The sequence below is a fragment of the Pan paniscus genome, chromosome 1 (assembly GCF_029289425.2).
Source record: "Pan paniscus chromosome 1, NHGRI_mPanPan1-v2.0_pri, whole genome shotgun sequence".
Classification (NCBI taxonomy): domain Eukaryota; kingdom Metazoa; phylum Chordata; class Mammalia; order Primates; family Hominidae; genus Pan; species Pan paniscus.
In genome coordinates this window covers 225,500,829-225,526,791 of record NC_073249.2, presented here as the reverse complement: position 1 = coordinate 225,526,791, position 25,963 = coordinate 225,500,829, and the positions used below count along the sequence as shown (strand labels likewise).

At 60.2% G+C, this 25,963-nt stretch overlaps 1 protein-coding gene across 1 annotated transcript in view; it reads right to left on the bottom strand.

Moving 5' to 3' along the window:
• TTC34 (tetratricopeptide repeat domain 34) overlaps nt 1–1,005 on the bottom strand; it is an 85,913-nt gene extending 84,908 nt beyond the window's left edge. Inside the window, exon 1 of the mRNA XM_003805391.6 lies at nt 222–1,005. Within this exon, the coding sequence (XP_003805439.6) occupies nt 222–1,005 (784 nt within the window). The remainder of the gene's footprint in view (nt 1–221) is intronic.
• Between the last annotated feature and the right edge of the window lie 24,958 nt (nt 1,006–25,963).

Genomic DNA, 25,963 nt, shown 5'->3' with positions numbered 1-25,963 from the left:
ATCACCGGCTGGAGCAGTACCTTGCCCATCCCATTCCTTAAAGCATGCATTTTGTTTGTGTCTTTGGGTGCTCCAAAGGGGCAGGGCCTGACTTTCTTGTCACTGAGGCACCCCAGCCCCAGCACAGCCTCGCCCCATCACGGCAGGACATAACCATGTGGGGAGGGAGTGGCGGGGGCAGCTTTCACCCTGGCTCTGCAGGGGCCATGCCGTCCTCCTACCTTGGGGTCCACTGCCGGTGGGATGGCCCTCGAGGGCCCGGCTGCATGCTGCCAGGCAGTCCTCATACCTGCCGCTGTGGAGCAGAGCTTCAGGTGACAGGGTGTCACTCCGGGTGCCCCTGGGGTCCAGAGCCACCAGGAGTCGCTGGCCACCGGTCTCCTGCTGGCCAGCACTGTGCCCAGCCTCCGGGTGCCCCGAGAGGTAGTCCTGGAGGGCACTGAGCAGCGCGGGGAGGTAGGGCCGCTGGTGGGTGCGAATGAAAGCTACCGTCCGGTCGGCGCTGGAGGCGAAGGCCTGGAGATAGGCGGCCACACCATCCGCTGCCTGCACCCCGGACAGGACCCAGGCCAGGGCGCGGGTCAGCCGCAGCTCCAGGACTTGCTGTGTGTGAGAGTCCAGCAGGGCGCTGCAGCGTTGCACCACTTCCTCGTGACGCCCGCGGGCCAGCAGACCTGCCAGCAGGTGCAGGATGGCGGCGGGGTGGTCCGGGCAGAGGGCGCCGAGGAAGGCAGAGGCCAGCGACCCTGTCAGGGAGACCACTGCCATGCCGTCCCAGTGGATGGTGGGGATCTGGCTGTCCCCGCGGCACCAGGACTCCAGGGTGGCCACCACCGCCGCCCCCCGAGCCTGGGCCAGGGCCGTGCGCACACTCTGCAGGGCTGAGGGGGCGTGGCAGCTGAATGCAGCCAGGTAGAAGGCGGTGGCCAGGGGCAGCTCCCCCAGCGCCAGATGCTGCTCCCCCTCCTGGCAGAGGCAGGCCACGAGCTCCTGGGCTGACATCATGTCTGGGACCCCGACTGGCCCATGTCTGGTCCTGAGTACCTGGGGGTGGGGGAGCATGGTGAGTGCACAGAAGGCGGCCAGTTCTCCTGCCCTGTGGCCACCCGTGCCCAGCCTCAAGCCACCTCCACCCCTTCCCATTGACCCCAGGGTCAGTGCAGACCCCACTGGGTGAAAACTGGGGGGATCCTGGGCTGGTGGGGTGGGGCCTACCAGGTGTCCCAGGCCAACTTCCAGCCCACTGTTCACCTCTGGGGCCTCAGTTTCCTCCCTTGCAGAATGGGACAGTGGCCTCACCCAGCTCAGTTCCCTCTAAGAACATCTGACCCCTGAGTGCCCATGTCGGGAGGGTTACGGTGGCCCGAGGTGTCAGGGCCCAGCAATAGGACCCCCGGACCCACCCTCTGCCCCTCCCAACCCTGAGCCCCTCAGGAAGGCACACCCCCCGTCAGTCCAGGCAGCCCTCTCAGTGGGACGCAGGACCACACCCCTGCCCACCCTCTCACACCTGGGCCATTCGAGGGGGGCGCCGAGAGCACCTGCCAGGCCCTTGGGTCGGGGGAGCCACCCCAGCCCATGGGTGGGGGGGTTCAGTTTTGAGGTTGAGGTTCCAGGGACAGCCCCTGGTACTCCCCTCTTCCCGGTCCCCAAGCTACTTGACCTGACGAACTAGCTCCACACAGCCCTTTCTTCCCTCATCAAACAGGCAGCCCCCAGCATCCGCTCTCAGACACACACAGACACACTCACACTCGCCTGCAGCTTGGAGGCTGAGCCGGCTGTGCCCTGGGGACCCAGATTCCCTCGTGAGTGGTGGGGGACAGAGGGATGTGGCTGGCTGGAGGGCCCAGGCCTGGGTGGGGCTCCTATGACCGCCCCGTGTGGGTTGGGGAAGGCACAGCCTGCGGTTTCCCGGGAGAGCGTCAACACCCTTGGGTCTCCTGGCTGTCCTGCAGCGCCCCGCTGTGGCCAGAGGCTACCAGGCCGAGGTCCCACCCACACTGCCCCAGCCAGGCTCCAATGGGCTGCCTCAGAGCAGAGAACCCTGAGTTCATGGGGGTGTTGGGGGAGAAGGGGCCAGTGGGGTAGAACCCCCCACACCCGGGGCCAGCCTCCACCCTGCCTGCTCTGCCAGGGTGCCCCCAGCCTCCTCTCCGCATAGATGAGGAGGGTGCTTCCTGGAGGCAGGTGGGGGCCGCCTGCCCACCCAGTGCACTCAGGCGCTGGGTTTGTCCCCCAGAACTCTGCCTGGGCTGCTATGCGGGCCCCTCACCGCCCAGCCTCACTCCTCTTCTGGCAGGGCCCTGTCACCCGGTCCTGGGGCCCCTCCCCACAGGCTGTTCCCTGTGCCGGCAGCTGGGACTGGACCTTCCGTGCACAGCCAGCCCGTTTCCCTTGGCCGTCCTCCCTCTGAGAGGCTTAGGCAGCCCTGTCCTGCCTGCACCAGCTGAGCCAGCTGTGCCCTGGGGAGGGCAGGGAACATTAGCCGAGGGCATACCCCTCCCCCATCACCGGGTTGAGGCCCAGAGGCAGCTCTGGGAGCCATGACCTTAGCCTACTGCCCAGGGACCCTGATTGTCGCTGAGGAAGGGGTGGCAGCATAGGGACTATTTTAGGAAACATCACCTTCAGCCCGTGGCCACCCTCAGCCCATGCCGCAGGAGCAGAAAGACTGAGTGGGGTGGCTGGAGGCAGGCTCAGGTCCCTGAAGCTGAGACCCCAGCACCGGCAGCTGCCCTGGAGGGCAGGCATGAGTGGGGGGAATGGGGGTGGTGCGTCCCTGAGAGAGGTCCCTCCCAATTCAGGATGCCAAGGTGCCCGGACACCAGGCCAATGCTGGCTCCTCTGTGGGGCTCAGGGAAGCAGGGTTGGGGGTGCCCTTTGGGGGAGGAGATCTTGGGAGTGCGGGGCGGCATCCCTGATCCCCTCGATGTCTGGGTCTCCTGAGACGTGCCCCGCAGGCCCTTTGGGGAGGGTGTGGAGTCCCTGCAACGTGGGCAGAGCAGTCAGGGTCAGTCTGAGGGTGCAGGGCAGGGGGGGTCAGCAGGGCTGGGGCTGCCTGGCCCAGTTCTTCAGCTCCATGACATTCACCAGGGCCCAAGGCCTGTGCGGGTAATGCAGTGGGGGCAGTTTATTAAGAGATTTCCCATTACTCGGTGTTGATTACTTTCATTTTAATTGCCCTAATTAGGCGAGAGCTGTAATGGAGTGGGGCTGTCACCAGGGCTGTAGAAGAGCCCGGGGCACAGAGGTGGCAGGTCTGCGCGACAGTTGCCATCACAGCAGCGCTGATGGGCCCCCTGCGTCTCTGCCCTGTGCACAGTGCCCTGCCTGGGGCCCACAGGCACTGGCCAGATGAGCCTGGAAGTCTCGGAGGGTCCCGAGCTATGATCACAGCCCCTGCCTGAGAGCAGCACACCTGGATGCAGGTAATCCCAGGGCCGCCTCCACGCCACCTCCCAATCTGCACTCTCGTCTCTGATTCTGCCACAGACAAAAGTGGGCGGCTGACCCGGACAGGGAGGCCGAGGCCGGTGCCTGGTAGTTTCAGGGTCTCGTGTTCGGGTTTGTGCTGCTTTAGTTTGTGAGTCAAAAGGATTTCCAACATTTCCAACTCGAGGCTAGCGGGGGGCGGGGGATACTGCTCATTTGCCCTCTGCACACTTTGCCATTCAAGACCATTAGCGCACTGACAGCGTAGGGAGCTGGCTCATCTGACGCTTCAGGGGGAAACAGGGTTTGAGGGTGATGGAAGCATTCAGCCCTGACTGGACCCACAACCACCACTTGTCCTTACAGACCCCTGCGAAGGGCCCAGGAGCTGCTTCCGACGCCCTGGGAGCCGCTCCTCCTGCTCTGAGCCTGCTTGGCTGCCCCCGTTTATGTGGTCGGACCTGGCTGGGTGGAGGGAGGGGCAGGACTCCGCGTCAGCACCCAGCAACGACCCCCTCACTCCCTGCACTCAGACTTGCAGAAATGAAAGGGCCTGGTTCCCACGCCGGGGCCGAGCAGGAGCACATGGTCCCCACCAGAGATGCCCTCAGGAGAGTCTGCAGCTGGCAGGACCCGTCCCAGTCACACCGAAGGCCTGGGATAAAGACGCCACCCTCTGGGAAGAGCTCTGAGCCCTGTCACCAGAATGTTCTTGAAGCCAGCAGTGAAAACAGTTGACTTGGTGGGAGCCGGGGATGGCCTTGAGGCTGACCTCATGTGCTCATGGCTCACAGGGCCGTGCATGGGCTGCTGGGGCAGGCATGGCTGCAGGCGGGGCTCACTCTGCCCTTTCTGCAGGTGGCACAGAGCAGCGAGGCGCCCGCCCCGGGACCAGGCTCTCCAGCCTGTTTGGAGCTCCTTCTCTGCTCCCCAAGAGTGGACACGGGTGTGCCTATTGGGCAAGGGAATCTTTTGGAACCTTTTCCAGGGCCTCTTCAGAGGCTCCTCGAGAGGGACGGGCAGGAGGAATCCAGCACACGTGTTGTCTTTATACAAACAGGTGCGCTTCATTCACCCTAGTCAGTGGAACCCCCTGCCCTCCAGACACCTGAGTGCCCTCAAAGGTCAGGCATGCAACTGGGAGGCGGGGTCTGGCCGTGAACTGCTGCTGCCAAGCACCTGCCTGCAGCCTCCGCCAAGGCCCCACCAGCACCAGCAGCCCCGAGGCTGTTCCTCCCCAGCTGGAAGGGAGGTCTGCACCCTCCTGCCACTGGGGGCTGCCAGCGTGGCAACAATTTGGGGCCCTTGGTGACCTTGGGGTGGCGGGCACGTGTCCTTGTCCCCTACCATCACAGCACAAAGGGAGGGATCCCCACAGCCTAGGCCTGGGGCCCAGGCCTGCACTGCCTTTGGCAGTGATGTTGCCTCCGTGCAGCTTCCCCAGGGCCACAGCCTCCCCACCTGCCTGCCCCTCTTCCCCCCGCAGGTGCTCACCTGGGGAAGCAGATTACTTTGGGCTAAGCCAGCCCCAGTTAGAGAGGGGAAGCCTTAGCAACAGCTCGAGGCTGCGCCCCAAACCCCAAAAAGGGTAGCCCTGGGCTCTCTCAGGGGTGCTTCCCCGCCCTCCTGACCTGGGAACAGGTGCAGCTCTGGCCACTTCTCTGGCCTCGGTGTCCACCCCACCCAAGGGGCGCCTCCATCCCATGTGCCCCAGAGTGCCCTCCCAGGGTATGTGAGCCCCTCAGAGCCCCGGCTGCCAAAGCTTAGGACACTCCCCCAAGACTCGGAGCCCCTCAGCTCAGGGGAGCCCCTTGGGCCCCGGGGTTTACCTGGGGTATCGTCCAGGAGACCTGGGCAGCTTCACAGGACCAGGGCGGGGCTGGGGGGCCCGGCCATCACCAGATGAAATTTTCGCCTCTTGACCCTGAGCCACACAGGCAGGACCTGCAGGTGGCCAGCCAGGCAGAGAAGCGCACAGCCCTCCCTAGTGGAGCCTGGGGTCGGGAGGCCTCTCCACTCCACGCCCTCCCTCCCCGAGCTAAACTTCTCGCAGGCCTGGCAGCCGGCAGGCAGGGCAGGGCCCACCCCCGCCCCCGAGCTCCTCTTGTTCCCCCGGGCTCCTGTTCCATCCTTGATCAATAATGCAGTGGGGGGAGGAGCCCCCACCCCTCCCGGCCCCCACCCACCAGCTGCTCCCGCTGTGTTGCGATCTCAGTTGCAGGGGTGGTTTCGGAGGGCCCCTTTGCATTCTGGGGTCTACTGTGGGTGAGGCTGAGGGTCAGATGCCTGTTTAGGGAGGAGCAGATTTGCCATATTCGTGTTCTGGCACCACGGAGGCTCCGCGGTTCCCTTGGACCCACAGTTCAGCCGTAGACGTCTCATTGCCTTTGGGGGACGCTGGGGGAGGAGGCTCTTGGGGGCTAGCACTCCAGGTGGGGAGGAGCTTTGCCGAGCACCGTGTGGCCGGTTTTGAGGCCTGCAGGGGATACTCAACCCCGCCGCGTCCTGCCTGGCCTGCAGGGAATCTGACCACCCAGCCCCAGGGGACGGGCCAGGGCAAGGAAGGGGCCACAAGCCAGCGGCCCCTCCAAGACCTCGTCTGTCCTCACACGCACACCTGGCCCATCTGCAGGTCCCCAGCTTTCCCGCCGAGGCATATCCTGGGCGTGATGGCTTCTTATCTCCCACCGCTGCGAGGCTGCCCACCGCGGTCCCGTCCGCTCCCACCCTCGGGATCTGCACCCTCATCTCCCAGTGCCTGGCCACTCAGCCCAGCCACGCCGGCCCCTTCCTGGGCTGGACCCCACCCTGTTCCCCACAGTCTGTTCTTGCCCCAGGGCCTTTGCACTGCCGGCTGTTGCCCCCACAGCCGGCAGGTCTGGGCTCAATCCTTCTTCCTTCAACAGACCTTGGCCGACTTCCCCATCTCACGCAGCCCCACTGCTGCTCCTCCCTGCCCCCGCCCCTTCGCCACCCAACACTGACACGCGCTTTTGTTTGCATTGGTGGCGTTTCCGCCTTGGTGTGTAGGTGAGCAGGGCAGGGTAAGCCTGCCACCCCCGCAACAGGACCTGGCAGGTAGAAGAGAAGCAAAGGAAGGTGTGAAGGAAGGAAAGAGGGAGGGAGGGTGTGCGGAGATGTCTTCTCCGACCTCTGAGTTACACTGGGCAGGGGAGAGCCCAGCTTCCCTGGGAGGAGGTCAGCCATGAGCCACAGGTCTCCCCCGACTTAGCTGGGCAGGGCAGGGTTCTGCTCCTGTCAAACCGAGAATTCGGAGAAGCTCCTCGGCCCGGTGCCGCTCCACGTCCCCCTTTGTCTTTTCCTTTCCCCGAAACTTCCCAACCAACGGGCGCTGGGGAGAGAATGATGAACGTGGTGCGGGAGCCGGGAGCCAGGTTGTGTACACAGCCTGTATCGGTTTGAACTAACGAAGTTTATTAACCAGGCAACCCAGAATCATTAATCACGCAGAAAAATAACACAGCGAAATGACTTTTCAAAATGCCATTGGTATAATTATCGTCTTGCCCGTTACACTAAATGCCGCCATTTATATCTGTGATACTTAAGTATGCAAACAGTAATTAACGTGGTAATGAACCGGGGGCCCTAGAGCCTCCCCTCCCTGAGCTAATTTGCATGTTAATTATCATTAGCGACCAGGGAAACAAGTTATAAACAGCCTAATTAGCAGCCAGATCATTTTTACAAGAGATCGCGTGCACTTTGACACGTGAACCAGTGTGAGATTAATGAAGTCAGGCGAGGCCGCCCCTCCTGCGGGGTGGGGGTGGGGTGGCCTCAGTGCAGTGGCCTCGGTGGTCTCTGGGTGCTGTTAGCAGGTGACGGCTGGTGGCCTCAGGCTGCCCCTGAATGGCGGGGGCTTGGGCTTCCCTCTCCACGCGGCTTGGGCTGGATGAGACCAGGAAAGTGGGGGCCCTGGTAAAGGGAAATTAACCTGACCCTTGGTAAGGAAGACTTCATTCAAGACTGTTGCGTAAGAGAGAGAGACAGGGTTCGACCCTGGATGCCAGGACAAGTGAGGGTTCACAGCCCAGGAGCAGGGTAGGGGCTTGGTGGATGGGAGATTACAAAGCGGGGACACCAGGGCAGAGAGATTCTTGCAAGCCCACTTCATCGATTCTTGCTCAAGGTGGAGTGATCCCATATCCAGGGCGGGGATTGGCTCCAAACTGCCTTAGCCGGATTCTTGCCACAGCTGGACCCCGCAGGCTGAAGCAGGGCCCAGGTGAGGCTGAGCTGAGAACAGCGCTCAGCAGCCCACCCGGACTTTCCCATCCCAAAGTCCAGGTCCTCTGCTTTTGTGCCTGGCCCCTCTCCTGCACCCTGAGCCTCTCGGCCAACCCGGGGCTTTGCTCCTTCCAAGAGACACCATTTAACCAACCAGACATGTGTGCCCCACCCTCCCCCACCTGCAGAACAGCCCTGTGGGGGTGAGAACCATCACCCTGTTTCAGCAAGCAGGAAGCCCAGGCACAGAGAGATGGGAGCCTGCCCCAGGCCTGCAGTCCCAGCAGCTGGTGAGTCCCGGGCCCTGACGCCGCAGCCTCGCTGCTGCCCCTGGACACGCCGGGCAGGTCCTGCTCCAAGGCCTTTTCATCACAAAGAGCCCTGTGCACGCTGGCGTCCACCCTGACTGCGCCATTCAGCCTCCATCCCGTCCTCCTTTCCCATGGTATTTTTGCTCAGGCTCTTGCCTAGTGTCGGCGTGTTCCTGTCTGTCTCCCTGGCAAGAGTGCCGGCTTGCGGGGGCAGGACACGTCCCACTGATCCTCGGCTCCCCAGTGCCTAGATCAGCTCGACGTGCAGCAGGCTTCCCAGCACTGTGGAGGGGGGCACGTCTGGCCATGAATCACTCCAGAGTGGGGCCTGAAAATGTTTTTTAGAAAGGGTTCCAATCGCAAAGTTTACATTCCACTCAACCGTGGCAGCACAAAAGCAGCCGTGGACAGCATGCAGACACACAGGCCAGCCCTGCGCCCGCACCGTCCGATGTTGGCATCCTCAAACCAGATACCTGGCCGGCTACCTGCCGCCTCAGACACCCACCACGCTCCATTTCAGACCCTCTGGGCCTCGCTGGCCTTTTCTCTGTTTGATGTGGGCTCTGAGTGATTTTGGACAGGCACCACCCAACACAGCAGGGCTGACTCTTGCCTCCTGCCCGGGTTCCTGAGGACGCAGCCACAGGGCCATGCCCAGAGCCTGCAGGGCAGTCAACACCCGGGGGCCTGGAGGAGTGGGGAGTGTGAGCGCCTCTCCTTTTCTGCTGCACAAGAGAGGCCCCAGGCGCAGGTTGCTGCATGGGGTCCCCCGGGCCAGGTGCGGGGGACACCTGGGGACTTGTCTTCCTCGGGGCCACCTCCTACGGCTTCCCTCTCCCATCAGTACCACTGCTCGGGGGATTGTTCTTCCTGTTAGGATAATGGCCCCAAGGCCCCCCCACACCCATTAGGCTGTGCTTTCTGGGGAGCCCAGGTCAAGGTGGTCTCGGAAAGCAGACCCTTAGGGTGGGATTTTGGAGCTGGGTCACTCACTGGCCTGAGGGCCACAGGGCCCTGGTGCTGGTGGGAAGGGGGGCGGTGAGGACCCTGCCAGGCAGCCTCATGGTGCCCTGGCCTCACTGGGCCACGGAGACAGGAAGAGCTCGGTGGGGACGCACGGAGGAAGGTCTGGGGCTGTGGAGGAGCTGGGGCTGCCGGCCTCGCAGGTGTGGTTGGGGTGGGCGGGGCTGCCGTGGGCCTGGCTCCATGGCTCTGTGCAGGTGGCAGCCGGCGCCGCGTGTCGCCACCCACACAGGAAAGGCGAGCTTGGCGGCAGAGGCCGTGTCTGCGTCATCATGGGAGCTGCAGCTCTTCCCTTAGTTCCCTGCACCCACTTATTGAGGGGGGCTGGTCCTCCTGGGAAAGGACCTGGCAGCGTCCCCGGGCGTGGGACACATGCCTCGCAGCAGAGTTGGGGGACACGGGGCTGTGCCCGCCCTCCCTGCACTAGAACCAGCAGCAGCAAACAGCCCCCAGCTCGGCCGTTGACCATGTCCTGCTCGGGTCTCCCGGGCTGGCCCTGGCCCGCTCAGCCTGGACTCAGGTGCCTGTGGCCGGCTGCTCATGCCTTCCCATCCTGGGGCAACCCGGGGAGTGGCAGTGCAGCCCCGGCTGAGACCGCCGCCATCCCTGCCCTCAGGTCTCCTGTGGGGAAGCAGAAACATGCCCGATGGCTCTGGGGGTGGGCAAGCACCAGCAACTGGCACAGGCCACTCCTGGCACAGGGGGAGGTGGCCTTATTAAGGGTGAGGACAAAACCCAGAGAAGGGAGGAGACATGGGGCAAAGCCACCTGCCCTGCGCCTCAAGGGACCTGTGGCCTTGGCCTGGGAAGTGCCACATGGGAAGGAGGTGTGGGCCTGCTGAGCACGGTCATGTGTGGGCCTGGCCCAAGGCTCTGCCAGCAGGTAGGGTGGGGTGGTTCTCGCCCTCTTGGGCCTAGGGCCTCACCCTGGGAGGCCTCGAGTGATGTAGATGCCCGGCCCCATGGCAAGCGAGTCCGATTCCTTGGATCCGGCCTGGATCTGCCCGAGCGAGAGCCTCCTGGGAGTCCAGAGCAGCATGTGGAGAACTCGCTCTGAGAAGCGCGTGGACTCCCTGGCGAGGCCGTGGCCCCAGCTGAACGTGTGGCCTGGGTTCCACCACCCTCACCTCCCACTGCTCCTTGGTCACAGTGGGCCCAGCAGGCCACAGCGCGGCATTACGGGACGTACTGCCTCCTTCCTGGCACCAACCTCTGCCTGGTCAGTTTCCTTTTTCTAGAACCTTCTTCCTGGTTCCCTGGACTCTGCTCAGACACTTGGCCCTCCCAGGACCCCTTGAGCCCTCCTGAGCCCTGGCCCCTGCTCCATGTGCCCCTCGGTCCGGCAGCCTGCAGCCCCCGCCCTCCCCTAGCCGTGCCCATGCAGTCCCAGGCCTGAGACTGGCTGGGGGGGGGGCGGGTGCACGTGCTCCTGGACTGAATGCTGCTACCGTAACTTCATCAGCACCCTCCAGGCGAGGACCACGTGTCCAGCCCCTGCTGTGCACACGACTGAGGGTTGTCGGTTCCCCGAGCTCAGCTGAACTCCCTCCTGCCAGCTAGCCGTCCCCATCGCCCCGACTGGGGAACAGTCCTCCTGGGGATGCCGCACTCCTCTCCATCATTCTCGGTGCCCCTGCTAGCTCAGCCAGCCTTCTTGCGGTGAGGACAGCGGTGGGACCGGGGCCCCCAAAGCCCTCTCAGCCTGGGACGAGCTACAGGCGTTGCTGGGTGTGAACGTCAGAGCCACCCAGGGCCACCCTCCCCAGCACCAGGGTCACCCTCTCCCTGTGCCCCTGTGCAGGGCCTGAGGACCTGCCCCTTGTTCCCTCACACCAGGGACTGCTGGGGACTGGGTGGGGTCTGCACAATTCCTGGAGGTGCCGTTGTGGTGGGAGACCCTGGGGAGACAGCGGCTGCACAGCAGTACGTTTAGCACAGAGCACATTTGCTGACCACTTCCTTGGTCTTGGGCCCTGGACTCAGCACTGCACGGGCCCTTCCTGTTCCTCCCAGCAACCCTATGGGGCTCGACTGGACACGGGGGCCTGGCTCACGCTCTGGGAGGAGGCAGAGAAAGCCTCTCCCTGTGAGGAAATCACGGGGACTCAGGGATGCTTTCCAGACATCTGGACCCTCAGCTCCCTCTTTCCTCCCACTCGTGGGATTCCCTGGGGCCCAGGTCAGGATACCAGGCTGCCACCTCTGGGCAGCCACCTCCAGGCAGCCCTCCCGGACTGCCCAGGCCCTAGCTCCGAATCTGCAGTACCTCAGTCTTCTTCTCTCCATTGAACATTTCACCCTCTCCTATGGCAGGGCAGAGTGACCCCTGTCCTGTGAGGATGTGGCCTTGAATGGCCCAATGGGCCATGAATTCCTCGGGGCCAAGAGCTGCATTCTCCCTGCCCTCCCTAGCACCCAGCCCAGTGGGCCCTGCAGGGCAGAATGACCTGGTTTGTTGGTTCCAGGCAGGCAGGGTGGCAGTGGGCCCCAGGGGTCACAGGCCAGTGGGGGAAAAGCCATGGGGGCGGCTCTGGCTGAGCGTCACTGGCCCTCCTGGGGGATTAAGGTCCTTGTCACAGGGGCCTCCAGGCCAGCCCCAGCAGCTAGCACATGGCCGGCTCCAGCTCTAAGGCCCGTGTCTGAGCCAGGGAAGAGAGAGGAGGAGCCCCCTGAGAGCGGCACAGGGGATCCCCAGGGGCTGAAGCCATAGTGGGGTGTGAGGTGTGTAGTGGGGTGTGAGGTGTGTGGAGGGCCATCCACAGAGGGGGCTGTGTGGTGGCAGTTTCAGGCTCAGGCTGAAATAGGCACTGAGAGGAGACAGGTTTGGCTGTGTGGCTGCTGAAGGCAGCCGGGCCGGCAGCGCCTTGGGGACAGGGAGGAGCTGCGGTCTCCTGCGATTGCCTTCTGGGCCTGGGGGCTTGACTGGCTCTGAGGCACTGAAGAAGCTGTCGTCCATGGGGAGGGCCGGCCCATTTGCTGTGCCTGAATGACCTTCTGATCTGAGGCTTGTGCAGGCGCCTGCCTGGGCAGCTTTTATTGTTGAAGACCACGTTATCTTCCTAATTATTAGATGTGGGGAGACCTCCGGGGAAGTTCTTCATGGTAGAAGGGAAAACCCCCTTCTTGGCTGTCAGGAGAGAATCCCACAGTGTAAAGTTCTAGGAAGTGAAGTGAGAAAAATACTTTAGGTTTCAGTTGGAAAAAAAAAAACAAAACAAAAATGGCTTTTCTGATTATTTAAAAATAGTTTAAAGATATTTAAAAATAATGGCCAGGCACAGTGGCTCACACCTGTAATCTCAGCACTTTGGGAGGCCGAGGCAGGAGGATAGCTTGAGGAGGCCAGCCTGGGCAACACAGGGAGCCTCCATCTCTACAAAGAAAAGAAAACCCACCTGTCGCCCCCAGCCTTGGTGCCCATGTGTGCCCAGGGTGTGTGGATAGCAAGTATCTGCCAGCTGCTGCTGCTATGACAAACATCTCCACTTCTCAGTGGTTCCCAGCTGCTCACAGGGCGGCTGCTGCCTGTGGCTCTGCTGGCTCAGCTCCGTTCAGCTGATTTGGCCCCAGTGGCCTTTGCATTCCAGGCCCCAGGCTGCAGGAGAATCTGTCTGGGCTGTGATATGTTCGTATGGAGATGTGGGAGGCAGCATCATGGCTCCCCCAAAATGTCCACACCCTTGTCCCTGGAAGCTGTGGACATGTGACCTTCTGTGGCTCAAGGGGCTTTGCAGGGTGAGTAGAGATGTTGAGATGGAGAGGGCCCTGGCACCTGAATATTCACAAGGGGTGGCAGGAGGGTCGGAGCCAAAGAGCAGCGTGACAGTGAGGGTGGAGGCTAGGGTCAGCTGTGCTGCCAACTGCGATGGTGGAGGAAGGGGCCATGAGTCAGGGATGCCACAGCCTCTAGAAGCTGAGAAGGTGTGAAACGGATTCTTCTGTGGAGCCCCTAGGAGGAAGGCAGCCCTACTCACACCTTGATTTTAGCCCAGTGGGACCCATTGGAGGCATCTGACCTCCAGAACGGTAGTAAATTTCTGTTGTTTTTGTTGCAGCTTTGATAGGAAACTAACAGAAAGCGGAAGGAGCAAGAGGGGTTCGGCCAACCCCTGCAAGTGCATTTTCCGTGGATCTGACAGGGCCGCACCTCACCTGTGCCCACGTTCTATGAGTCAAGATGTGTCACATGGCCAGGCACAAAGCCAGTGGCACCAGGAACACACCCTCCTCCAGGGAGGTGACAGGAGAACTGGGGATGGTGAGAGGTGACAGCATGCTGGCAGCCCTCGCTCGCTCTTGGCGCCTCCTCGGCCTTGGCGGCCACTCTGGCCACGCTTGACGAGCCCTTCAGCCTGCTGCTGTACTGTGGGAGCCCCTCTCTGGGCTGGCCGAGGCCAGAGCCGGCTACCTCTTGCAGGGAGGTGTGGAGGGAGAGGCACAGGCAGGAACCGGGGCTGCACGTGGTGCTCACGTGCCAGCGTGAGCTCCGGGTGGGTGCAGGCTCGGTGGGCCCCACACTTGGAGTGGCCGGCCGGCGCCGCCAGCCCCGGGCAGTGAGGGGCTTAGCACCCAGGCCAGCAGCTGCGGAGGGTACACCAGGTACCCCAGCACTGCCGGCCCACCTCCGCCATGCTTGAATTCTCACCAGGCCTCAGCCGCCTCCCCATGGGGCAGGGCTTGGGACCTGCAGCCTGCCATGCCCGAGCCCCCCTCCCACTGTGGGCTCCCGTGGGGCCGAGCCTCCCTGACAGGTGCCGCCCTCTGCTCCGCGGCGCCCAGTCCCATCGACCGCCCAAGGGCTGAGGGGTGTGGGTGCGGTGCAGGACTGGTGGGCTGCCCTCCTGGGCCCAGAGGGGGATCCACTAGGTGAAGCCAGCTGGGCTCCTGAGTCGGGTGGGGAGTTGGAGAACTTTTACATCTAGCTAGAGGATTGTAAATACACCAATCAGCACTCTGTCTAGCTAAATGTTTGTAAATGCACCAAACAGTGCTCTGTGTCTAGCTAATCTTGTGGGGACTTGGAGAACTTTTATATCTAGCTGGAAGATTGTAAATGCACCAATCAGCACTCTGTGTCTAGCTTAAGGTTTGTAAATGCACCAATCAGCACCCTGTCAAAATGGACCAATCAGCTCTCTGTAAAATGGACCAATCAGCAGGATGTGGGTGGGGTCAGATAAGGGAATAAAAGCAGGCTGCACGAGCCAGCAGGGGCAACCCGCTGGGGTCCTCTTCCACGCCATAGAAGCTTTGTTCTTTTGCTGTTTGCAGTAAATCTTATTGCTGGTCATTGTTTGGGTCCGCACTGCCTTTGTGAGCTGTAACACTCACCACGAAGGTCTGCGGGTTCACTGCTGAGGCCAGTGAGAGCACAAGCCCACCAGGAGGAATGAACAACTCCGGATGGGAGAAACGAACAACTCCAGATCCGCCGACTTAAGAGCTGCAACACTCACCGCCAAGCTATGCAGCTTGACTCCTGAAGCCAGCGAGACCACGAACCCACCAGAAGAAAGAAACTCTGAACACATCCGAGGAATAAACTCCCGACACACCATCTTTAAGAATTGTAACACTCACCACGAGGGTCCACGGCTTCATTCTTGAAGTCAGTGAGACCAAGAACCTACGAATTCTGGACATAATGGTGGGAAAGTGAAACCACCTGCCCCAGTAGTGGGTCACAAATGTCTCCTTCACTGATGCATGCAAAACATGCAACCCCCGAAAGCCTCAGCCGGTCCTGGCTTCGAGCACGGCACCCAGCATCTGGTGATGACCATCGTGGCTCACGTGGCTCCTCTCAACCTGGAGGCTTGTGCACTAAGATGAGTGACCGGCCGTGCTGGGCCCCACACAGCACCGAGCCAGGGACAGGCTCGTCTCGGTAAATGCGCCCAACTAGAAGGGGAATCAGGGGACCCACAGCAGTTACCGGTCCCTGGGGACTCTAAAACGCCCCGGGACTGGCTGCAGCGTCAGCCTGGGCTGCGGCAGGAATGCCGGTTCTTCGCCCTGTGAGGGGCCCCAGACACTGGGCTGTCCTTTTCCTGCATCTTCCTGGGCCGCATCTGCAGCGCGTTGGGGAACGCCTCTGAGGGGCTCGGCTGGCTCCCTGCCCATGGGAAGCTGGGGCCAAGGGCTGCGTCTCACCTTGAGTGGTCGTCGTCTGTGTTAAGCTGGGCTGGATGTCCTGTGGTCAGTATGATTTTCTGGAAATCTTTTTAGAATTAAGGTATTCGATTCCATCCAGCTCCATCCAGGATCTAAAATGTTTAAAGGAATTTAGCTATTCCCCCATTAAAAATGATTTAATTTAATTAAATTAATTTTTTATTTTTTGAGATAGGGTTTTAACTCTCGCCCAGGGTGACGTGCCAAGTGGTGCGATCTCGGCTCCCTGCAATCTGCCTCCTGGGCTCAAGTGATCCTCCCACCTCAGCCTCCCAAGTAGCTGGGACCACAGGCACACACCACCACACCTGGCTAATTCTTGTGTTTTTTTGTGGAGATGGGGTTTCACCATGTTGCCCAGGCTGATCTCAAACTCCTGGGCTCAAGCAATCCGCCTGCCTTGGCCTCCCAAAGTGCTGGGATCACAGGCGTGAGCCACTGCACCTGGCCTGCAAATGATGATTGTAATTTTAAAACTAAAAAAAGAATAGTAAGATTTCTGTTTGCAACTCAGGAGCTCAGGAAGAACTGGGTTTTTAACTTTTTAAGACCCGTGTGGGGTGGCAGCTGGGGCTTGGGGGCAGGGAGCAGGAGGGCCAGGCTGGGCGAGGACCCCGGCGGAAGGAGGCAGGCGTCTCCACCTGGGGCCAGGTTGCTTCCTGGTTCCGTGGCCTGAAGGGCGAGGCTAGCCTCTCCCTGGCCCTCCCGTCTGGAGCTGCAGCCTGTACCCAGAGGTCTTCTGGGAACGCACCTAATCACACAACTCAGTCCCTGTAGTCCTGGCTGCAGCCTCAGCACAGCCAGCACCCCATGCTGGGCAGGAGGACGAGGACCCCAGGGTCTGGATCAGGCAGTGCCGACCTGGGATTTGTTCACATTCTTGAGTGTTGCCCAGGCTTTGGCAGTGGTGGCTGTAGAGCCGAACAGGGTTCTGTTCTTCTGCTGTTTATTCTCATGATATTGAAAAAGCATATTATTTTTAAAGTATTTGAATCTCATTTAAAAAATCAAATAAACTAAACATTTGCTATGTTTGAGATGTAAAAGTTCTTAAGTGTATTACAACATCGAGCAAAAATATGTTTATAAAACTATAGACATCAAACGTTTACTATTATTTTAAAAGAAGGTTTTTAGCAGATAAATGAATTAAAGCAAAGTATGTTATAAAAAATCAAACATCATGTAATAAAAGAAAAGCTGGAGAGGCTGGATGTGGTGGCTCATACCTGTAATCCCAGCACTGTGGGAGGTCGAGGCGGGCAGATTGCTTGAGCTCAGGAGTTCAAGACCAGCCTGGGCAATATGGAGAAACCTTGTCTTTACAAAAAATATAAAAATTATTTGGGAGTGGTGGCAAGCACTTGTAGTCCCAGCTAATCAGTAGGCTAATATGGAGAATTGCTTGAGCCCGAGAGGAGGTCAAGGTCAAATTATTTGGGAGTGGTGGCTTGCACCTGTAGTTCCAGCTAACCAGAAGGCTAATATGGAGGATTGCTTGAGCTGGAGAGGAGGTCAAGGCTGCAGTGAGCCATGATAATGCCCGTGCCCGCCAGCCTGGGTGGTAGATATGGGTCGTTGATCACTGCTTAACAAATCACCCCAACAGTCAGTGGCTTGGAACAATCCATATCAACCACTGTTCTTGTGTTTTTGGTCAGCAGAGGATGGGGTAGGGTGATCCTGCAGGTCCAGGCTAGCGCTTTCCATGGTTGAGGGCTGGGCTGGCTGTGGGCTGAGGCACCTCAAGTCTCCTCTGTGTGGCCTCTCATCCTCCAACAACTAGCTTGAGCTTGTCCCCACGGCAGAAGCAGGTTTTTTTGGGGGTGGGGAAGAGATGGATTGAGGAAGCCCCAGGGCCACTGTGAACTTGTCTGCTGCCACATTCACGTATCCCAGTGGTCAGCCCGGATTCAAAGCAGGTGGGGTCAGTCTGCATCTCCTGTGGGAAAAGTAGCCACCTTACTTTGCCAACGATGCCACGACGGGAAGGATGGAGAGTCAGCCGCTGCATGGTGCCGCTGCTCCTTGGACTCTTGAGAGATTCTTTTAACCGTTTTCCCATTTGCCCTGAGAATACTCACCAGCAGTGCCCACGGCTGCAGCATTTACTGAGATAGCTTTGCCACGAAATATCTCACTTTTATTATTATTTTCCCATCGCTCTGGAATATCGACTTTGGAAACAAAAGCCATCATTCTATTATTCTGTTTTTAGTCATGGTATTTCCATTTACAAAATATAGTAACTTTCGATCACTGCAAAAAACCATGCCATTCCTGTGCGTGATGGTGACATTGTTCTCAAACACTTGTTGGCCGAGGATTCGTTTGATGAATCCAATTTTTCCGAAATAGACGATTCTGATAATTCAGACGATTTTGATGTCAGTTCTGTTTAGAAATAACTCCAAGAACAGTTTTTATATTTTATTTCCATGTTGAAAATCAGTCAGATTTGTTTCAGCCTCAAAGAGCGTATTGATGTAAAATTAAATGAATGCTGCTAGCAAGCTGCACTTTCTTTTTTCTGAACAGGAAAATTAAATCTTCTTTAAGGTCCTGCTCTTTTCCTCTTGACAGCAAGCTACCACTGTTTAGAGAGTCTCCTGTTGTCTTCGTCCTGAGGCTTCTTCCATCTGCACGGAGGTTCTGAAGCGTTTATGACGTATCAACCCCTCTACCATCAGGCACACATTTCACTGTTTTGGGAGAAGGCCTTTGGACTGAAGCTGGAATCACTGCTGCTCCGTGGGTGCTTGTCATGGCTCCTGTGGATGGGAACCCGCTAGGCTTCTAGGCTCTGCACGGGTTTGTCTTTTTGAATAAATTGAGCAATTGAATTATTGATCCTGGCCTCATGATATAAAGGATTGGATTTTGATTTCTTAAAAATTCTGAAATCACGGCAGTATACCAGTAAACGCTCTAGGACCTTGGTTCTTACAGGTGGCGTGGTATCGTGGGACGCCGGGACACAGGAGTCCTTGGAAGTGGGCTGCGGCCTCTGTTTAGTCTGCTGGTCAGCAGGAGCCCCTGTTCTGAGGGTGCTGCTCCCCTGCCAAGCCCTTCCCGTGCTTCCCTATAGCACCAGGACAAGGCCCACAGAGCCCACGGAGGCCTCGCCGTCTGGCTGGACTATCTGGCTGGTCTTGACCTTCCCACGAGGCCTGGCCGTCTGGCTGGTCTTGACCTTCCCACGGAGGCCTGGCCGTCTGGCTGGTCTTGACCTTCCCACGGAGGCCTGGCCGTCTGGCTGGTCTTGACCTTCCCACGGAGGCCTGGCCGTCGTCTGGCTGGTCTTGACCTTCCCACGGAGGCCTGGCCGTCGTCTGGCTGGTCTTGACCTTCCCACGGAGGCCTGGCCGTCGTCTGGCTGGTCTTGACCTTCCCACGGAGGCCTGGCCGTCGTCTGGCTGGTCTTGACCTTCCCACGGAGGCCTGGCCGTCGTCTGGCTGGTCTTGACCTTCCCACGGAGGCCTGGCCGCCGTCTGGCTGGTCTTGACCTTCCCACGGAGGCCTGGCCGCCGTCTGGCTGGTCTTGACCTTCCCACGGAGGCCTGGCCGCCGTCTGGCTGGTCTTGACCTTCCCACGGAGGCCTGGCCGCCGTCTGGCTGGTCTTGACCTTCCCACGGAGGCCTGGCCGCCGTCTGGCTGGTCTTGACCTTCCCACGGAGGCCTGGCCGCCGTCTGGCTGGTCTTGACCTTCCCACGGAGGCCTGGCCGCCGTCTGGCTGGTCTTGACCTTCCCACGGAGGCCTGGCCGCCGTCTGGCTGGTCTTGACCTTCCCACGGAGGCCTGGCCGCCGTCTGGCTGGTCTTGACCTTCCCACGGAGGCCTGGCCGCCGTCTGGCTGGTCTTGACCTTCCCACGGAGGCCTGGCCGCCGTCTGGCTGGTCTTGACCTTCCCACGGAGGCCTGGCCGCCGTCTGGCTGGTCTTGACCTTCCCACGGAGGCCTGGCCGCCGTCTGGCTGGTCTTGACCTTCCCACGGAGGCCTGGCCGCCGTCTGGCTGGTCTTGACCTTCCCACGGAGGCCTGGCCGCCGTCTGGCTGGTCTTGACCTTCCCACGGAGGCCTGGCCGCCGTCTGGCTGGTCTTGACCTTCCCACGGAGGCCTGGCCGCCGTCTGGCTGGTCTTGACCTTCCCACGGAGGCCTGGCCGCCGTCTGGCTGGTCTTGACCTTCCCACGGAGGCCTGGCCGTCGTCTGGCTGGTCTTGACCTTCCCACGGAGGCCTGGCCGTCGTCTGGCTGGTCTTGACCTTCCCACGGAGGCCTGGCCGTCGTCTGGCTGGTCTTGACCTTCCCACGGAGGCCTGGCCGTCGTCTGGCTGGTCTTGACCTTCCCACGGAGGCCTGGCCGTCGTCTGGCTGGTCTTGACCTTCCCACGGAGGCCTGGCCGTCGTCTGGCTGGTCTTGACCTTCCCACGGAGGCCTGGCCGTCGTCTGGCTGGTCTTGACCTTCCCACGGAGGCCTGGCCGTCTGGCTGGTCTTGACCTTCCCACGGAGGCCTGGCCGTCGTCTGGCTGGTCTTGACCTTCCCACGGAGGCCTGGCCGTCGTCTGGCTGGTCTTGACCTTCCCACGGAGGCCTGGCCGTCGTCTGGCTGGTCTTGACCTTCCCACGGAGGCCTGGCCGTCTGGCTGGTCTTGACCTTCCCACGGAGGCCTGGCCATCGTCTGGCTGGTCTTGACCTTCCCACGGAGGCCTGGCCGTCGTCTGGCTGGTCTTGACCTTCCCACGGAGGCCTGGCCGTCTGGCTGGTCTTGACCTTCCCACGGTGGCCTGGCCGTCTGGCTGGTCTTGACCTTCCCACGGAGGCCTGGCCGTCTGGCTGGTCTTGACCTTCCCACGGAGGCCTGGCCGTCTGGCTGGTCTTGACCTTCCCACGGAGGCCTGGCCGTCTGGCTGGTCTTGACCTTCCCATGGAGGCCTGGCCGTCTGGCTGGTCTTGACCTTGACTCCACGACACTGGTATGTGCTGAATCATCTTAGTGTTTTTTTTTTCCTCCAGCTCAAACACGCACCTCTTTGTCCTCCCTTGGCTGGTGAGAGGTTCATTGTCCATCTTTTCTCGGCTCCCCATCCCCACAGTGTTGTAGAAGCCTCCAGGCCCTCCAGGGCTCAGGGCTGGCTGGGGACCCAGGGCTGAGGCCCACACTCCTCCTGCCCCTGCTCTCACTGGGCCAGGAGTGTCAGCTGGGGGCCCCACTGCTTCAGGTCTTGGTGGGCACCACTCACAACCAACCACTATGGGAACCGGGTGCACCCCAGGCTCTCCCTGCTGCCTGCCCTGCAGTGGCTGCAGGGGCAAGTAGACACTGCCATGCTGGCCCTCTCCTCCCCCTGGGTCTTAGGCCTTCCCTGGGCTCTGGATTCAAGTACTCCCTTCATGTTCTCCTCTCCAGGAAGCCCCAAGCTTTCTTAAGGCACCAGAAACACAACAGCCCTCTCTGCATGTGTGCATATGTGCATGTCTGTGTGCCTGTGTCTGCATGTGAGTGTGCCTGCATGCATACATGTGTGTATATGCCATGCTCATGAGTCTGTGCGTGTGTGCCTGTGCATAGAGGTGCATCTGTGCATGTGCCCAGGTGTGAGTGCAGATACATAGACATGCGTGTATATGGCCATGTGAATGTGTGCAAAAGTGCAATGCACACATGTACTTATGAACATATGCACGTGTGCCTATACATGTGCATACGTGCCTCAGGTGCATGCTATCCATGTGAGTTTGCATGTGTGTGCACGTTTGTACCCCAGGCCATTAGTGAAACCTGACACCTGCATAGCGCCATTCCTAGGCAGGTGCTCCCACAGTCCTGTCCTGCCGTGCCTCTGATCTCAAGGCACCCTCCAAGGGTGGCTATATTTCCCCATGTGGACAGATTTATTGGAAAGCTAATTTCAGGGTCCTCATTTGCATGGGCCTCTTCCAGGCACTGTGCGTAATTTTATATCCTTTCTCTTAAAGTGGGCTCCCAAATTGGAAAGCTTCACGCCTACAAGACCTCGATCTGCCCTATTCTCATTTTAAAATGGAGGAGACGGAGGCACAGAGAAGTCCAAGAATTTGTGCAGGGTCATGTGACCAGTGCCTATGTTCAGTGATCCAATCATTGCAGCCTCTCTCCCTACACACACCTGAACACACACACCTGAACAGACACACCTACGTGCACACATCACACACACTGGCACGCACACACACCTGCAGGGACACATGCACACCCACACACATCTGCACACCCTGTATGCACACACCTGAAAGCTACATACACTTGTATGCACACACTTGCACACCCCACACAAGTGCACACACACCTGCATAAACACCTGCACGCACACACGAACACCCAACACATCTGCACACACACCTGTATGCACACCCCCACACAACTGCACACATGCCTGCACACCCACACACCACACACACCTGTGTGCACACACATGAATGCACACATCTGCACACCCACCTGCACACACACCTGCACACACATGAACAGCCACACAACTGCATGCACATGTACACACACACCTGCACACACCTGCATGCACACACATGCACACCCCCACACACCTGCACACACACACACCTATATGAACACACATGAACAGCCACACCTGGCACACACATGCACACACACATACGTCTGCACACACACACCTGCATGCACACCCCTACACCTGCCGTCATACACACCAGCACACCTGGTGGGCACCCTTGTCTGGCTCTGCCTCACAGCTGTCTTTTCTGGGGATGCCCTGTGAACCCCAGGATAGATGCGGCCTCTTCCTTTCTGTTCCAGAAGGAGCAGCTCTTTCCCTCCTCCTGAGTCTGACCTTGCCATGTCCTGACCTTAGGACTCAGCTCTCCTGCCCCGCCCAACCACATCTCTTCCCTGGGTGCAGCGCCCAAGCCTGTGCCTATGGGGCTCTGGAGTCAGTGCATCTGCGTCCACGACTGACTCCACTACTTCCCCGTCCCTTTGCTGCCCCGTGACCGATTCTCCATGTTTGAAAGTGGAGGCATCAAGATCTCCCTCCCAGGAGGACGAGAGTGAGTGAGTGAAGCGAGAAAACCATCTGCAACTGCTCAGCCCGAATTACCGCTCAGGCCGAATTACTGCTCAGCCCGAATTACTGCTCAGCCCGAATTACTGCTCAGCCCGAATTACTGCTCAGGCCGAATTGCTGCTCAGCCTGAATTGCTGCTCAGCCCCAATTGCTGCTCAGCCCTCATGATCCCTGACCTGCACTGGCTCCAGGACCTGCCTTCACCTCAGGGGCCTCGGTTTCTCCCCATGGCAGTGACCCCAAGTCAGCGGAGAGGCCCAAAGAGTCACTCACGGAGGCTGTCCTAGGAGTCCTAGGTGTGCAGTGTGGGCCTGGCCCAGCACCCTCCATGCTCCTACCACTGTGCATGTGGGTCCCAGGCCAGGGGTCCGGGGGTCTAGGATCAGGGTCTTGGGGTACCACGGGCTGAGGGGCTGGAGGCCAGGGGTTCAGGGGACCAGGGGGCCAGGGGTCCGGGGGTCCAGGGTCATGGTCTTGGGGTACCACGGGCTGAGGGGCTGGAGGCCAGGGGTTCAGGGGACCAGGGGGCCAGGGGTCCGGGGGTCCAGGGTCAGGGTCTTGGGGTACCACGGGCTGAGGGGCTGGAGGCCAGGGGTTCAGGGGACCAGGGGGCCAGGGGTCCGGGGGTCCAGGGTCAAGGTCTTGGGGGATAAGAGACTGAGGGGCTGGAGGCCAGACAGCCAGCAGGTGGGGGGTCCAGGGCACTGGGGATCTGGAGGCAGGGGGCCAAAGTGCTGGGCCAGGAGGACTGTGGGGTGGTGGCCCCGCATTCTTAGCAGCCAGGTCTCTGGCGAGGGGTGGAGGTGAGCACAGCCTTGGGTCTGAGTCCTGCCCGTGCTCTGTTCAGTGTCCAGCTGCATGGATGTTCCAGGAGTGATGGTTCAGGGGACAGAAATGGCCCAGCTGTTGCGGTCAGGACAGATAAATAGTTGACCCTGATGTTTTTCCCACCAAGACCAACAGGCCCCTGTCTCTGGAGCCAGGAGCCGCTCAGCTACATCGGCTGGCAAGTTCTGCTGGCTGCCTGCTGAACCCTGGCATCTTGAAGGGGCTATGGCTGGGGGCGGCACCAGGGTGGGACACAGAAGTCAGAACGTCCGAGCCCGGCTTGGCATTCAGCTCTAGAGAACAGCACAGCCAGGTCTCAGGGGGCCAAGGAGGGTCCCAGGACCAGTGCCAGGCCTCTGTGGCTTCTGGGGAATGGTGGGCTGGGAAAAAGAGTCTGCGAGCTTGGGGGTGGCTGCTGGACACTGGTGGAGTCAGGCCTTGCCTGCAGTTCCACCTGACTCTGCAGAGCCCTGCAGCCGTGTGTGCTCAGATGCAGCACCCAGGGAAGGGTTCACGGCTGGATGGGCCTGGGGGGAACCAGTTTCTAGGGGATGGCCCAGCAACGTGCAAAAGGGAGGCCCCTGAAGCCAGCCGGCCTGTTCCGGGCATGGCTGCAGCCGGTCCTCGCACTCACCTCCCTTGCAGACAGACCCACTGAAATCCCCGGCCCACCTGGGGGCTGCTTTGGGGAAGAGGTGGTATGGGGTCTAAGGACGGTCCCAGCCCCACCAGCTGAGGCCCTGCTCAGCCCTCTACTTCCCCTGCACCAGACACCCCCTTCTGGGCCTCCCTCCAGAGCGTCCCTGCCTGAGGCAGCCCCCGGATCACTGCCCTGTGGAAGGATGAGCTCTCGATAGGGGCCGGCCAGGACATGGGGCCTGGGGCTCCAGGCCTCAGTTTCTCCATCTGGGCAAGGGGGTGGGGAGGGCACTGATGCTCATGTGGCTCCCCCTGTCCAGGGCGAGATGTCCCCTCTGCAGAGAGGTGCTTTCACTCAAGGTGGGCACGTGGGGGCCGAGCAGCTCCACCTCCAGATGGCTGTCTCTCGGCTGTGCCTCCGTTTTCTCCTCAATGCAACGAGGCTAGCGATGCCTCGGCCGAGGCTGTGGAGGGAGGGACTGGGGATCCCTCCAGAGTTCACGGCGACTGCTCCTGAGTCCTGGCCCTGCCCCTCTTGGCAGGCGCCCTGGAGGGCCCAGAGTCTGCACTGGGGCGGGGCGGGTGGCTGCTCGGCCTCCTCCCGCGGTCACTGCTCGTGGACACCAGCAGAGGGCGGCCACGCACCATGCACAGCTGGGCTGTCCACTCCGGAGCCCCCTCTCCAGGTGCGAGTCGGGGGAGGCTGGGGAGGGGCTCAGGCCGCAGGAAGACCACTGCGCAGGGCAGGGGAGGGGCCTCAGACCTGGACCTGGGGTGGGAAGGGTGCAGTGGGGGCCCTGGCCGGTGCCCTTGGAGCTGGGCCTGCACTGAGCATCCTCACGGCCCACATACCGGGCTTGGGCTTGGGGGGTGCTTGAAAGCACGGCCACCCAGGGCTTCTCCAGGGCGTGAGGAAACGGGGCAGGTGGGCAGGAGGTGCTTGGGCGGCAGGGCCTGCGGCCACAGGGGTTGTGGTCTGGAGTCCAAGTGCAGCCCCCATCCAGCTTCCAACCATGGTTGGGCCGCAGAGGGCAGAGGGGTCCTGCTGTTACTCCTGCAGAGGTTTCCACCAGCTCCTTCTGGCTGGATCTTCCCCTCCACCTGTCCTCACAGGGGTCTCTGCTCCATTGGACAAGCATTGAAACATGTCTGGGGGAGGGGCTGGCCTCCTGCTCACGAGACCCACACAACATGGTGGGTGCAGCCCATTCTCCTGTCTGGGGTCTAGAGTGGACAGAGGCTGGGAGGTGGTTGCAGGACAGGAGGGGGGTGCCTGGCAGCTGTGCCGTGAGCAGGTTGTGCTCTCCAGACGGGAGGGCCCTTGCAAGTGGCCAGTTCTCAGGGGTTCGGGGACCTTGGTGCCGGACGAGGACCACTCCTGAAAGAGAGTTTGTCTCAGGCCTGGGGGAAATGAGAGCGCAGCCCCATCCCCACGTTAGGCCAGGACTGAGGCAAGCTGTCCTTCAAGCTGACAAGGTCACCCTGAAAGGGGCGCAAATGAGCACTGGCCCCCAACCCCCTTCCTCACCAGTCCCCCTGCTGCAGTGGACAGGGTGGGGCTAGGGCTGGGCTTCTGGAAACCCACAGGGCACCTACCTTAAAAGCAATGGAAAATGCCGTGGCCTCTGAGAACAAAGATGTCCATCACAGTGTTATTTACGATGCCGGAACTGGAAACAACCAAGTCTTCAAAACTGGAGGAACAGCCGAGAAACTATTGCACAGACATCAAATGGAATTTTATTCTACTAACAACATGAATGATGTGTTTTTTCCTTTGGCTGCTATAAAAATTGAAATAAACTTAAGACTTAGAACCACACATTCCTTATTGTAGAATTCTGGAAGTCAGAGTCCTACAATGAAGGTGTGGCAGGGCGGGTTCCTCCTGGGGGCTCGAGGCGAGAATCTCTTCCTTGCCTTTTCACTTCTAGAGATGCCCATGCTCATTGGCTTGTGGTCCCTCCTCTGTTCTCAAAGCTGGCAGCACAGCTCCTTCCAGTCCCTCTCTGTGATCTCTGCTTCCACACCTGCATGTCCTCCCACTCTGACCCTCCTGCCTCCCTCTTAGGAGAGCCCAGTGATCACACTGGCCCCACCTGGATAATCCTGGATAATTTCCTCATCTCAAGAACCTCAATTTAACCCCCTCTGCACAGTCCCCTTTGTCAGGCGTGATGGTTACTTTTATGGGTTAACTTGACGGGGCCGT